This window comes from Castor canadensis, chromosome 3, assembly GCF_047511655.1.
Source record: "Castor canadensis chromosome 3, mCasCan1.hap1v2, whole genome shotgun sequence".
Lineage (NCBI taxonomy): Eukaryota > Metazoa > Chordata > Mammalia > Rodentia > Castoridae > Castor > Castor canadensis.
In genome coordinates this window covers 192,181,058-192,194,783 of record NC_133388.1, presented here as the reverse complement: position 1 = coordinate 192,194,783, position 13,726 = coordinate 192,181,058, and the positions used below count along the sequence as shown (strand labels likewise).

Here is a 13,726-nt window from a genome sequence, read left to right as displayed (position 1 = left end):
CTGGTGGAGCTTATTACAATGAAAGTAATGGACCCCTTTGACTATGACCAACTGCTGAGAGAAGAAAACAGCAACAGAATTAATCCAGAATACAATCAAGCTACTGTTAAATTGCACAACTTTTTGTTTCTTTTTCCCTTGTTCTAAGGTACTGTTGACTGTATACATACAGAGCAAGAAGCCAGGCATGGTGGGCATGCCTGTAATCCCAGCACTCAGAAGGCTAGGCAGGAGGATTGCAAGTTCAAGGCCAGCCAAGTCCACATAGCTAGACTCTGTCTCAAAACAAACAAAGGACAAGGGATTATGATTCTCAGTGTGGTCTGAACTGGTGGTAAACTAATTGATGGACACTATGTCAAAAAGAGAGAAATTCCTTTCTCAGTGTCACTCCAAGACAGAAAGAGAGACCGACAGATGCTGAAGAGTGATTTCCTTAGTACCTTTTATATTAACAACAACACAACCTAAAACACAGTAAAACCAAGCCTGCTTGGTTTCCCTACAACCATGGACAGAACATTGGATTCCAGAGAAAGGACTGAGGAAAATACTGCTGCTTCTAACAAACCAGGACAAGGTCTGCTGAAAAACAGAAAAGCAGCTCCCCACCAAGTTTAAAACTGACTTTCAAACGGACTTTTTAAAATAAAAGCAATATAAGCAATAATACAAAGCCTGACTGATGTTAGAGTCATCTGACCCCTTCAAATCCCTGCCTGGGCATCTTTATGTGGTGCTATCGACACCTGTTGTGAAGCACTAGGGCCTCAGTTTCTTTTTCAGTGTTAAACTCCATCTCCAGGGCAGGCAGGAAGATGCACCTGTGTGCATCTCCAACAGGTGATCTTTCCTAAGGACATACTTTTCTGAGAATGGGATTACTCCCTATTAAAGGCCATTGGTCAATGCTGTGAAGAAGTCTTTTTGTTAAATAAATTAGAGCAATAAATTACATGAAGAAACAAATGTATCCTGTGACAAGAAAAGCAGTGTGGTTTTGAGATTTTTACCCAGCTGACTGGTGCTGAAGTCTTCTCTTCCAGCTCAGCCTGTAAAAGTAGTATCAGGCCAAACATAGTAGGGCCAGGAGCTAAGGCTCCCAGGTGTGCCTCTGCCTTTAGATAAGATAACCACCTTATCATGACAAAACAAAATATCCTCAGGAGTTTATGGAATTATTTTATCTCAGCATTACTTTGTGTATTGTGTACATTATGGTTTTAAAAGACTCAACAAATTGACAAGTCACAAGAAACTGTCCAAAAAAAGATCTTCTTCACAAGAGAAATGAATGGTTTGTATTCAAAGCAGCTCACAGTTGTCATTCACTCCACTCCTTATCTAAGTGACTTCTAGCATGCCTTAGTGTGGATGGCATTGGTAAGACAAACTTGCGCATTATGCCTGGTCCTTAGTCTCTAAGCTGAAGCTGGGTATGGTAGGTAGACTCAGACCATTGCCAAATCTAGTGCACTGCTTGTTTTTGTAAAGTAAAACAAGCAGAGGAGAGGGAGAGGGAGAGGGAGAGGGAAAGAGACAGGGAGAGGGACAGGGACAGGGACAGGGAGAGGGAGAGGGAGAGGGACAGGGAGAGGGAGAGGGAGAGAGACAGGGAGAGGGAGAGGGACAGGGAGAGGGAGAGGGACAGGGAAAGGGACAGGGAAGAGGGAGAGGGACAGGGAGAGGGACAGGGAGAGGGAGAGGGACAGGGAGAGGGAGAGGGACAGGGAAGAGGGACAGGGAAGAGGGAGAGGGACAGGGAGAGGGAGAGAGACAGAGAGAGGGAGAGGGAGAGAGACAGGGAGAGGGAGAGAGACAGGGAGAGGGAGAGGGAGAGGGAGAGGGAGAGGGACAGGGAGAGGGACAGGGAGAGGGAGAGGGACAGGGAGAGGGACAGGGACAGGGAGAGGGAGAGGGAGAGAGACAGGGAGAGGGAGAGGGAGAGAGACAGGGAGAGGGAGAGAGACAGGGAGAGGGAGAGGGACAGGGAGAGGGACAGGGAGAAGGAGAGGGACAGGGAGAGGGACAGGGACAGGGAGAGGGACAGGGAAGAGGGAGAGGGACAGGGAGAGGGACAGGGACAGGGACAGGGAGAGGGACAGGGAGAGGGACAGGGAGAGGGAGAGGGACAGGGAGAGGGACAGGGACAGGGACAGTGAGAGGGAGAGGGAGAGGGACAGGGAGAGGGACAGGGACAGGGAGAGGGACAGGGAGAGGGAGAGGGACAGGGAGAGGGACAGGGAGAGGGAGAGGGACAAGGAGAGGGAGAGGGACAGGGAGAGGCAGAGGGACAGGGAGAGGGACAGGGAGAGGGATAGGGAGAGGGACAGGGAGAGAGGCAGGGAGGAAGGGAGGGAGGGAGGGAGGGAGGGAGGAAGGAAGGAAGGAAGGAAGGAAGGAAGGAAGGAAGGAAGGAAGGAAGGAAGAAAGGAAGGAAGGAAAACAGGCCACTCTGATATCCTTGGAGAATTAATTATTGAACTGTCTCAAAATACGAAAATTCACAGAGGCTCAAGTCTTTATATAAAGTGATGCCGTAGTCACACTGGCATATGCACATCCTTCCATATTCTGAATCATTTCTACACTACTTGTAATACCTAATACTATGTAAATAGTTGTTGTTACACTCTATCGCTTAGGTAGCAAAAGAAAAAAGGTCTGAAGTCTGTAACATTGTCAATGATGACCCAATTTTTGTTTTCAAATATTTTCGATCCACCGTTAGTTGAACCCATAGAGGGCACAGAGAGCCAACTGTACTCAAATCTGAGACAATTCTGTCAGGGCAAAGGGCTCCCAGAGGCTGTATCTGGGGCAATTTCAGGATCATAACACACTGAATTAAAGAATTCATGAATTTATAACATACATGAAATAAATAGAAGAGGAAGGAGGGAAAGAAAAGGGCAGAAGGACCTGGAGAGGAAGAGGAGATGTCCCTTTTCTGTAAAATGCCAATGACCAAATATAGATGGAATGAATGAGCTAGAAAATTACCATTTTACAATGACCATAGTAATAGTAATGTTTCAGGTAAGAAACATTAACAGATACTAAGATTTGTAAGCGAGAGTTTAATGAAGAATGTAATGTTTACAGAGTCTCAAAGTATCTCCCCACAAAACTATAACTAGTTACAAAAAGGAAGTACTTACAGGGGTGATAAGCAACTCCACTTATAGCCAACAATGGGATGAAGCCACACTGACAACATGCACATATATGGGACACCCCTACAAGACACATCTCCTGAGTGGCATTCCTGCAGAACAGTGTACAACATGAATCTAATTTTAAGGAAACATCAAACAACCCAGACTGAGAGACACAGCACAAAAAAAAAAAAAAAACTGGCCTATGACTTTTTCTAAAATGTTATCCTGAGGGGCAAAGGAAGACAGAGAATTTGTTCCAAGTAAAATACCAAAGAGACTTGCCAACTAAATGCAAAGTGTGATCTGAAACTGGATGCTAAAAGAGGCAAAAACAGAATTGGCAAAATTAGCATATGGGCCACAGATAATAGTGCCTTATCGTTGCTAAACTTCTTAATTATGGTCATCTGTATAGAGGAAATCCACACCAAAGGATATCAGTATTTAGGTGAAAACATCCGTAATGCATGTACCTTACTCTCAGAAGAGTCATGAAAACACATATTTACAAAGAGGAAATAAAAAGGCAAACATGGCAAATGTTAACTGATGAACTGGACAGATAAACACAGGAGACAACAACCTGGAGGAGTCAGCAAAGTTAAACTCCAGGCCCACATCTTCTACCCTGCATTGCAATGCTTTCTGCATCTGGCAGGTACATCTTTGAACAAGAGAGCCATTTTGGTCCTGAGAGAAGCCAGGTATCATTCTCTAAGCCCCCCAAATGTCTACAAGGTCTTCTGTCTTAGCACTTAATACACTCTTAAAGTCACCTGTCTACATGTTCACCTCTCCCACCATCATGAATTTTTTAATAAAATATGATGATGCCACCGCGAACGATGACGATGGTGGCAGAAACGATTTACTTTGTACTTACAACATGCAAGGCATGTCACTAAGCAACTCTTCACAACATCTCATTTAAATCCCACAAAAAATCCCAAAAAAGATTTTGTTGGGGTTTTGTTGCTGTTTTTAATCATTATTTGTAGACATGAAACCATGAGAATGGTTAAGCTGAGACTGAGACATGAGCTCAAGTTGGACATAAAATTGTGTACTTGTCTGTTCTTTTTATTACTGAGTAGTGTGAATTTTATTTCAGTATGGCTTTCAATTATCTGCTGCTTGCACAGCCCTAAAAAAAAGAAGAAGATAATCCACTGTGCACTGTTAAATAACCAACAGCTGAAGAAAACATGCACGGGACAAAAAGATGAATGTCATAATCTCTTATTACTTGTCACTGTCATTACATCTTAGTGACAACACAATGGAGGAAGAGAGCATCACCACCGTGTGCAGAGGAGGGAATGGCAGCTTGGAGAAGTTACCATTCCAGAACTCACAGCTCAGTTTAGTGATGCTAAATATTTGTTGAAAAACAAATACTAGTTGAGCAAAGGAGTAAAACTTTTTAAGTCCTATGGACTCTTGTACAGTGATCCAGTATTTAGCCCTGCTAAAAATTACTAAAAATAGAACTATAGCTTTATCCAAAATTCCTCCTAGGCTTCATTATGTGGCACAGACAAACCCATATTTTTCAGTAGGCAACAAGAAGGCAGGAAGAAACAGGAATGTCCATGCCAGCTAGCAAACTTTTTGTTACTGTTTGCTTCCTTACACAAACGTTTTTGACATACATAAGCCAGTGAAAATTAACTGTGAGGACTATCATCCCCCCTCCACCAAAAAAAGTTACAATGACCAGTAGTCACAAATCAGACAATCCTACCATCTTTTAAAAAGTTTTCAATCCAGAACTTATTTATAACACTTTTTCTTTAGGTCACAAAGAGCCCATTAAGTGAGCTCAAGACTTTGAGCAAGTAACATAACCCTTTCACCATCACTGCTTTACCTGTAGAAAGACAGCAACAAAACTAACTCCACACAGCAGTCACCAAGGATTAAAGGAAGAAACATGTGAAGAGAAACAAAACAACAAAAGTGCACACAGTACACCTTAGGAACAAACACAAGAATATGTGGTTACAAAGCAAAACCACGCCCTGTCTTTCTGCAGACAGTGATTATAAAGTATCAGAATGTGAAAAATAATGCTACTCCATGAAAATCAAAAGCAAGAGCAAGCTTGTCCATCAAGGCTAGTTTGGGACCAGGAGTAGCTTGTGGAGGGGACCTAGGAGGATATCCTAGCTATGTGGATCGCCATCTAGTGGAAGAAAAGTAGAACACAAGTGGTATAAATGCCTAAGGAAGCAAAGATGCAAAATGATTAGAATGAAACTGCCCTTTCTCCACCCCGTTATAATCTCTCAATGGAAGCATAAACCAATAGTGACCCCGAGTGTAAAGAGAGCAAAAAGAATGCGTTCACATACTCATGTCCTATACCATACCAAAGACGGTCCAGAATGCCTTTAAAATCCTTAAAATGGCAGCAGGGGCTGATGGTAAAAAATTACGGAAAGTGAAAAATCATGGAAATTCATAGCTGGCCAATTCAGATTAGAGATCTTGTGTTGAGGAAGCTGCGGAATGTCCAGACATTCTTTAAGCTGCACGGCCACAGACTGTTCACGAACTTCAAGTGTTAACTTAAGCCTCAGGTCAAGTTGTTCTTGAGGAGCTGCAGCTAATTGTGACATGAATGAAAGAAGCTTCCTAAAGACTGAATTTCTCCTTCAGTATCCCCATTCTACATCATTCTAACATCATAAAATTACCGCAATAACTACAACTAGATGCATTATGTATAAAGTATATACTTTATGTCTGGAAAGTGATACCATTACTCCCATGGTATCAGGTCATGTTATAAAAACAGAGGGCAGTGCTTATTAAGTATGTACTACCTGTTAGACACTGGACTATATCTCAAACAGCAACCTTACAAAGAGGGCTTAAGATTCTCAACTTCACACATGGGGAAACCAAGACTCTGAGAAACTAAGTAACTTGCACAGAATAGAAAGGTATCACCTCCCATAATGACACAGCTCTTGTCCCTTGCTAAGTAAGGCTGTCCCCTAAGTAAATGCCATCCACCAGACTCTCCATGCAGGCATGGGTAGAAAGCTCCTATGCCACTTGTGCCACTGTCTACCTTCTGCACAGCATGCAATCAGCACTGCTCATCCTATCACCTGTTGAGTACCATGCATCTAAATTGAGTAACTTCACTAACAGAACTCCTTACGAAATCCAAACATGCAAAACCAAACTTGGTAAAAGCGTCCACCTCAACCTGGTGTCCCTAGGATAATGTCCTGCAGGCAGGCAGCTAAGGGTAAGAATCCTGGGTCATGGCTGACTAGCTATGTTACCTGGGCAGATTATGTGACCTTCCTGACCTCAGGTCTCTCATCTGTAAAGTAAGGTAAAATGACTTGTTCTTTTAAGAGTGTTAGAAGAATTGAATAAAATAATGTACATAAAAGGCTGTGCATGGTGACTCACAACAGTAATCCGAATACAGAGACCAGCAGAATGACAGTTTGAGGCCAGCCCAGGTAAAAAGTTATCAAGATCTGACCTCAACCCACAAACCAGGTATGGTGTCATGTACCTATAATCCCAGCTATGCAGGTGGGAGACCGAGGTAATAATATCACAGTCCAAGGCTGGCCAGGACAAAAACTTGGCAAAAACACCAAAATTATTTGAAAAATGACACAAAGCAAAATGAGCTGTGAGTGTTACTCAAGCTGCCTAGCATAACAAGTGTGAAGCCCTGAGTTCAAACCCAAGTACTACCAAACAATGATGATGATGATGATGGTATATGATATACCTAAAGCATGTACACTAGAAAAAGCTCTTGACAAATGGTAGCAAATCAAGGCAAGTATACAACCCCTTCTGGAGGGCCATGATTTGTGGGAATAATATGTTTATGTGTGTTGACATTCTTTTTTTTTTTTTTTAGTCTTTTTTGAGCCTATTTTTAGAGGATGGAGAATTTCCAAATGCACTACAAACTGACTCTAAAATGCTGATACACTCTCAACTAGGTGTTTCTATGACAAACAGAAGCATGAAAACACAAACAGCTCTGTGCATCTGAGGTTCCTTAAGATAAACAGACCTGGAGCAAGAATTTCACTTACAAACTTTCTACACCAAATGTTTTCTTACTTTCTCTTTGACCACTGAAATATGTACATGATTAAAAATCCTTATGATTGCACACTTATTGAGGACTGAAAAACATCACTGGAGCGCACATGAAAAATAGTGAGTTTTAAAGCACATTCGCAGAAACCTTTTAAAAATGTATCACACCAATGGAAATTCCTAATGGACTTCTACTACGACAAAACTTGTGTTTAAAACAAACAATATCAAATAACGGCCTTTCATCTCTTTTCCTAACTTATCCAATCAAAGCACTACAGACTTGACTTAAAATTTCAGCCTGATGGCTTATAAGCTGTATACCTTGACTGGGCAACTTACTTCACATCTCTGAACCTTTGATGTCTCATTGGAAAAAAACAAAGGAGTCATGGCAGGGATAAAACCACCTACCTTGCAAGATCTCATGTGAATGAGAAATAATGCACAGCCAGCACTGGCAGAGAAGAGGCCCTTTCTTGGTGTGGCAGCTTTTATTATAATCATTATCCCCAATGCTATGGAACATCCTACTTTTACTGTTTCTGTTAAAAAAAAAAAAAGATATAATCCTTTCTCTCTTCAGTCAGTGGGATTGGTGACAATAAGCAAAAGGGTCTTTTTACATCTAAACTGCAGCTGGCCTTCAAGTGCAATTCCATTGTCCTGATGGGTTTAGGTCTGCTTGATAGCTTGGGATTGCAGATTAACTCCTTCAAGTAAGAAGGCTTATTTCACATGTGACAAGGCTTCCAAAATGCTGGTTTTACTCTATCAAAACAAATCTCACTAGGGGTTTACGGAAGGAAGGAGAGCTAACTGCATTGGAGTGCACTGGCTTAACAAGTTCTTCGAGAAAGAATAAAAGTAAAGAAACATCTGATTCCAAGCAGATCTGGCAGTATCTTCTTATTACCTCCTAGAGAAGGACCCCAACTGTCTACCAGTTAAGACCACTGGCATGCTCTTCTGCTTGTTTTATCACTGAATTTCATTCAGAACGTTCTTTCATTGAGATGCTCTGGGCTGTTAAGACTTCATCCCCACCCCCAGTTCAGGTGCCCTAAAGAGGTAAGAAGAAAAGCTCTTTAGTGACCACTGCATTCTAGTTCCTCTACCATTATGTTAACTGAAAGACAACAATGAAATGAAGACTGGAGTTCAGTTCACATGGCTATGCACCAAGAATGATGCTAACCACTAAAGACACAAAGAGAAGACCAGGCTCTGTCCCCCAGCCTGCTCCCCCTCTCCCATTCCTGATGACAGGCATCCAAAGAGGGTGACAGGATTACACCATTGGAGAGTTAAGCTCTGGATGCCCTGGGAGATCAAATCAAACTGGGCAATGGAACCATCCCTCCATGGAGAAAAGCAAGCAGTCAGAAGAAACAAAGCACAAGTCTAAAAAGTGAAGTACAAAACTGGATGCTGTATCATTTATCTTTCAAAACAGCATGGCCAGAAAGAAAAGAACCAACTGTATATACAGAAGCCAGGGTTTTCATTCTCCTTCTGTCATTAACTAAAGATAGGAACACATTTAGACCTCTGAGGGTCAGTATGGCATGGTGAAACCCACGATGAAGCTTGCTTCCACTCTGACATTTTATAAGTTTGTCACCTTGGGCAAAGAATTTAATTGTCAGAATCTTGGTTTCTACAACCGAAAAACTGCCCTAATAACCTCTCCATCCTTGGGCTATCCCAGGACTAATATTATAAACATGACTGGAACAGAGAGTACCTCAAAAATATTTGTAGGCTATTTTAGTTAAATCTAAACCATCTATTTAGGACAGTTGAAGGACTGGTCCTTAGGAAAGAGGGCATTTATAAATCTGAAACTCATTCTGTCCCTTCTGGCAAGTAGGAGAGGATCCAGCACAAAAGCCTAGCACACTGGGTTCTCAGCAAGCATGCTACTAATGCCCAGGTGCCAAACCTCAGTAGCTAACACCCTGGGTTACTTTGAATCCTGGTATACTACATAAACTCAAAAGAGGGTTATTTAAACAGAGCCACAGCATCCATTTTCTTACAAAACCCGAAAAACTGAAACCAGAAGAGAGATGTAATAGCTACATCCTTTGGATGAAGCAGAGAACCATATTCGCATGCAAGCGTCACACACACATAATTCTGCAACTCTCATTCTTGCTTTCTCTCTTTACAGGTCAGAGGATGGTCAAGCAAATCAAAAAAATTCTCCAAAAGGAATCCTCCAAAATGAAATGCTAAGCCACTGAATTTTATGCATTACAAAGAAATGCACTTAGGACAAAGTAACGACATCACTTCTACACATCTGTATCCCCCACATATATCCCAAGTAATTTTAAGAATCCTAACGTTTGAGAAATTGATGTAATATGAAAACTTTAGTGTGAAATATCAACAAAGAACTTTCTCAACGTGGAAACACACAGACCACTGTTCTTGAATTCTTTGCTCGACTCTCTCCTGCATCCAACAACAACCAAATATAACTTGGCAGGAAATCAGCCACCAATCCATACATTATATCACATAAATAAAAATACAGCGTTATGTAATCTTATTTAATGGTTACTTGGCTTGGATGAAAACAAAACTTGTATCAGGAGCTGGATTAAATTACAATGCGAAAGACATGTATGAAGATGCTTTTCAGCAAAAATCAGCACATTCCCTACTAGCAAATGTAATATAAAACATGCAACACTATTCTCATCTCCAATTAACCTCCTTGCAAGAAACGCAGTTTCAATTCACCCTACAGGCACTGGGGATGGGAAGGGACGGGAGGCAGGAGGTTAGTGGATAGAGAACAACAAAGCCTATTTTCTTTGAGTCCATTTTAACATGCAGTAAAAATTACCCTTACTTTTGTTAGAGAAATAAATTCAGTGTTTGGGCACAAGGGGAAGAGATTCAGTTATCCAGGGAATATGAAAAATACAATCAGTCACTAAAGTCCATCATGGAACATAGTCTGGAAAAAGTATAAAAGCCAACCTGTACATGACAAGAGGACATCTCTGATGTCATCCCAGCTCAAGTTCTTACTTAAGGACTATTAGAAACAGTAACAATTCAGCTATGAAGCTCATCAATGTCCATGAATACTGCATTAAAAAAAAAGTCCATCTCATTTACAAAATGTTTCATTATTGCAATGTACTGATTACTAACCTAAAATGCTGGTCACAGGAGCGCTTTAATTCACAAAGATCTCTTGGCCTCAACATTAAAATCCTTTAAGATGCATCTACTGCAATGTTTGTTTCTTCAAAGACAAGTACAAAAGAAACTTTTTTTAGAAAGCACGATCAGTCCTCCAAAAGGACACACATTATCTCTCTTATATCACATCAACCAGGGGCAATCATATTAACAATATTGATTTCCTCGGGGTTTTAAATTAGCATGTGAAAAACATTTCATTCCATTTTCTGGGGAAGGCACAAGTAGAAAGAACTAAGACCTCAGGGTCAGGAGATCTGGGTTCAAATTAATTTGAGGTTGTCTACAAGCTTATGCAGCTGAAGTCCTCAGCTTCCTCCCTGAAAAAGATGTCAGTATCTTGCCTTACAGAGATCCATGCATGAGGGTGGCACTAGATAATGGGTGCCTCAAAGTACATTGGAAACTTTAAAACATTGTGCAAACGTAAGGCACTGCTAACAGTGGAGACATTAACTATAAAATATATCTCTTACATATCATGCATCAATAAAGAAAAGGCTTACAATACTGATCAATTGTCACTGTGGGATGTAGGGATGGGTAGAGATTCCAGTGTAACCTCTGAAAAAATACTTTCCTTAGAGGCAAGTAGTAAAAACAACAACAACAACAACAAAAACACAACTAAATAAGAATAGAAATGCTTTTATATAGCCAATAACAGGCTGGTTATGTAACTTACAATCAGACGTTCCTAACAATTATTCAAATTCTGACTTCAGACATTACTTTTTAGAAGGTATTTGCAATTTCAGAATTACATGACTGGGTATAATTGATATTTTAAATGACAGCTTTGCATTCTGAATATCATCCTTTGATTTAAGAGAGAACATTTTAGTCTGAAGTCATCTAAACTAACAGTAACACATGTATCTGAGTACCACTTCTTCCTTCCCATGTGACAATGTCCTTCTTGCAAGAATTATGTTTGATGAAAAGTAACAGAATCAAGTTTAACATCTAAAAAATACTAAACGGAAACATTTCCTCAATACTTGTTTCAAGTAACTGGAAGCCATTAACACTGGCAAAAATCACAGAAGCCAGAAGAATTGTGAATGTGTATCAGCAACACAGTACTATGGCAACATGGCACGGAACCCTGACTTTTAAAATAAGATAACTCATTATACTTTTAAACTGTTTCCTTAACTGAGTACTATGTAAGTTTGATTCTGCTTTTTTGTTAGGAAAAATGTGCTCAATCCCACAGTCCAGAATGTTTCTAATGCCACAGATCTCACACAACATACAAAGAAATTTCTTTCATAGAGATGACAACCCAGCAGGCAACAAAAGATGTACGTAAATCATAAAGAGCAAGGAGTACAAACCTAACTGTACAAACCTAACTGCAGACTGTGCGGAGGGACACGGGAATAAAACCTAAATTCTTGTTCTCGAATTTAGGAATGCATGCCCATTACTTTTTTTCACAAGCCCATTATATTAAAGAAATAAGCAGCTATTTAAAACGAGGGAGCACTGGTAAACCTATTTAAGATCAACAATTCAAATGTGCTTAGATTCTTGGAGACAGGAAGAGTCTCCCCACCATCTTCACCAGTCAACAACACACACCCTACTCGGAGTACAGGGGGTCGTGGATTAAAAGTATAGATACCTATATACAAATAGAATATGTCTGCTTCATCTTTCTGTTCCAACAATGAAAGATCCAGAGCCAGCAATAGGAGCAGCAGCCCCGATTTAACTCGGGGACCACAGACTATCACTGCACAGAGTGATGCATGCAGACAGTAATAGATCTGACCAGATAATGTTCCCATCTTTTCCCAGAGAAAACGCAGACGCCCTGTCCATCTTCATCTGAAACGCATATGCCAAGAAACAGGAGTAGCCCAGTGCCTTGGGGAGGAAGACTTAATTTACCTTCCATCCCAGCAGATTATTCAGGACGCCAGAGAGGAGCAAGCCTGAGGAATCCCGGCCTGGGTAGGCGTGCCTTCATAAACCCCAGTGTCCTGGTGCTCCCGTACTTCGCAGCTCAGCTCGCACCCCAGCTGCTTGGAGGAGTGTGCGAATCGCATGGGCAGGCGTGAGGGGAGGCTCCTTTGGCAATGTGCGGAACCCCCTCCCGCCCGACAACAGTGAGGGTCACCCACCCAGCGCTTTCCACGGAAAGGACAGACAAGCAAGCTGGAGGGGCCTGCGCTCCCCTACCCGGGCCTCGTCCTGGGGCTGCCCGCGGCCAGGCTGGCACCGGTGCCCACCCTCAGGAGGACAGTGGCCAGCCAAGCTGCGCCTAGGCGCAGGGAGGCAGACGGGGAGAGGGGCTGGTCTCCCCTGGGGCCTCCGGGCTCTTTATAAAGAGCTTGGGGTCTGACCCCAAACCTCTTCCAAGGTCCCCAAACTTCACTAACAACCCAAGCACCTGTTCCCTTCGCCTCTCCAGCATCCGATCTCCCTCAGGTCCGTCCATTTTCCTGTATCTTCCCCAGCTCCTTGAACCCCCAAGTCTCCCGCTCTCCCTTCCTCCCCAACGGAGCCCGCGCACACTCGCAGTCCCCCACCGACAAGTTCCCCTGGGTCTTCCCGAGTCCCCAAAGATTTCCTTCAAGTCTCACAAACGCCCTAGCCCTTCTCCTTCCCTCCCAAGTCCACCCAATTTCACACCGCGGCTTTCCCGAGGTGTCCCACATTCCCCCGGGACCCCACCCAAGAGCCCCTGGTGGTTGCGCGGGTCCCGTGGGGTCCCCGAGGTGTGTTTGCAGCCAACCGGGACCCCTCGGGCCGGCCGTGCGCGGCGGCGGCCAGGTAAGGGCCGGCGCCTCACCTTGGTTCACCAGGCGCAGGGCGTGCGTGAAGGAGGGGTCCAGCGAGTCCTTCTCCGCCATCAGCTCGGGCAGGTACTTCTCCTCCATGCTCGCCGGCCGCCAGGCCCGGGACGCCGAATCCCGGCGCGCGGGCAGCAGCGGCCCCGCAGCCCGACCTGCCCGCCCGCAGCGGAGCGGACCGGGCCAGACGCCGCGGCGGCCAAGCCGGGCAGGCGGCCGGGCGGCGGCGGCGGGGGCTCGGGGCGGGCGCCGGCCACTCAGCCCGGCCCCGCGGACCCCCAGAGCCCGCGCTGCGGCCGCTGCCTCCGGCCGCGGGCTGAGCAGCAGCGGGCGCGGGCCGGCGCGGTGGAGGCCCGGGGCCGGGCGGGCGGCGCGCTCGGAGACCAGAGGCGGGCGGTCCAGGCTCGCCGGCCAGTGGCGCCGGCGCCGAGCTCAGCCCGCGACCCG

General features: G+C 43.8%; 1 protein-coding gene across 6 annotated transcripts in view; it reads right to left on the bottom strand.

The window, feature by feature from the left end:
* Khdrbs3 (KH RNA binding domain containing, signal transduction associated 3) overlaps window positions 1-13,451 on the bottom strand; it is a 177,467-nt gene extending 164,016 nt beyond the window's left edge. For 4 of the 6 annotated variants that reach the window (XR_012446453.1, XR_012446454.1, XR_012446455.1 and 1 more), the window contains exon 1: window positions 13,279-13,449. Coding sequence is in view for 3 of the 6 variants with exons in the window: in XM_020154546.2 (XP_020010135.1) it covers window positions 13,279-13,366 (88 nt within the window). In the remaining 3 variants the exon portion in view is untranslated. Of the gene's footprint in view, window positions 1-12,374; window positions 12,518-13,278 lie in introns of those variants that run through there. The other 2 variants (XM_074069275.1, XM_074069274.1) reach the window with 2 other exon arrangements.
* Window positions 13,452-13,726: the final 275 nt, after the last annotated feature.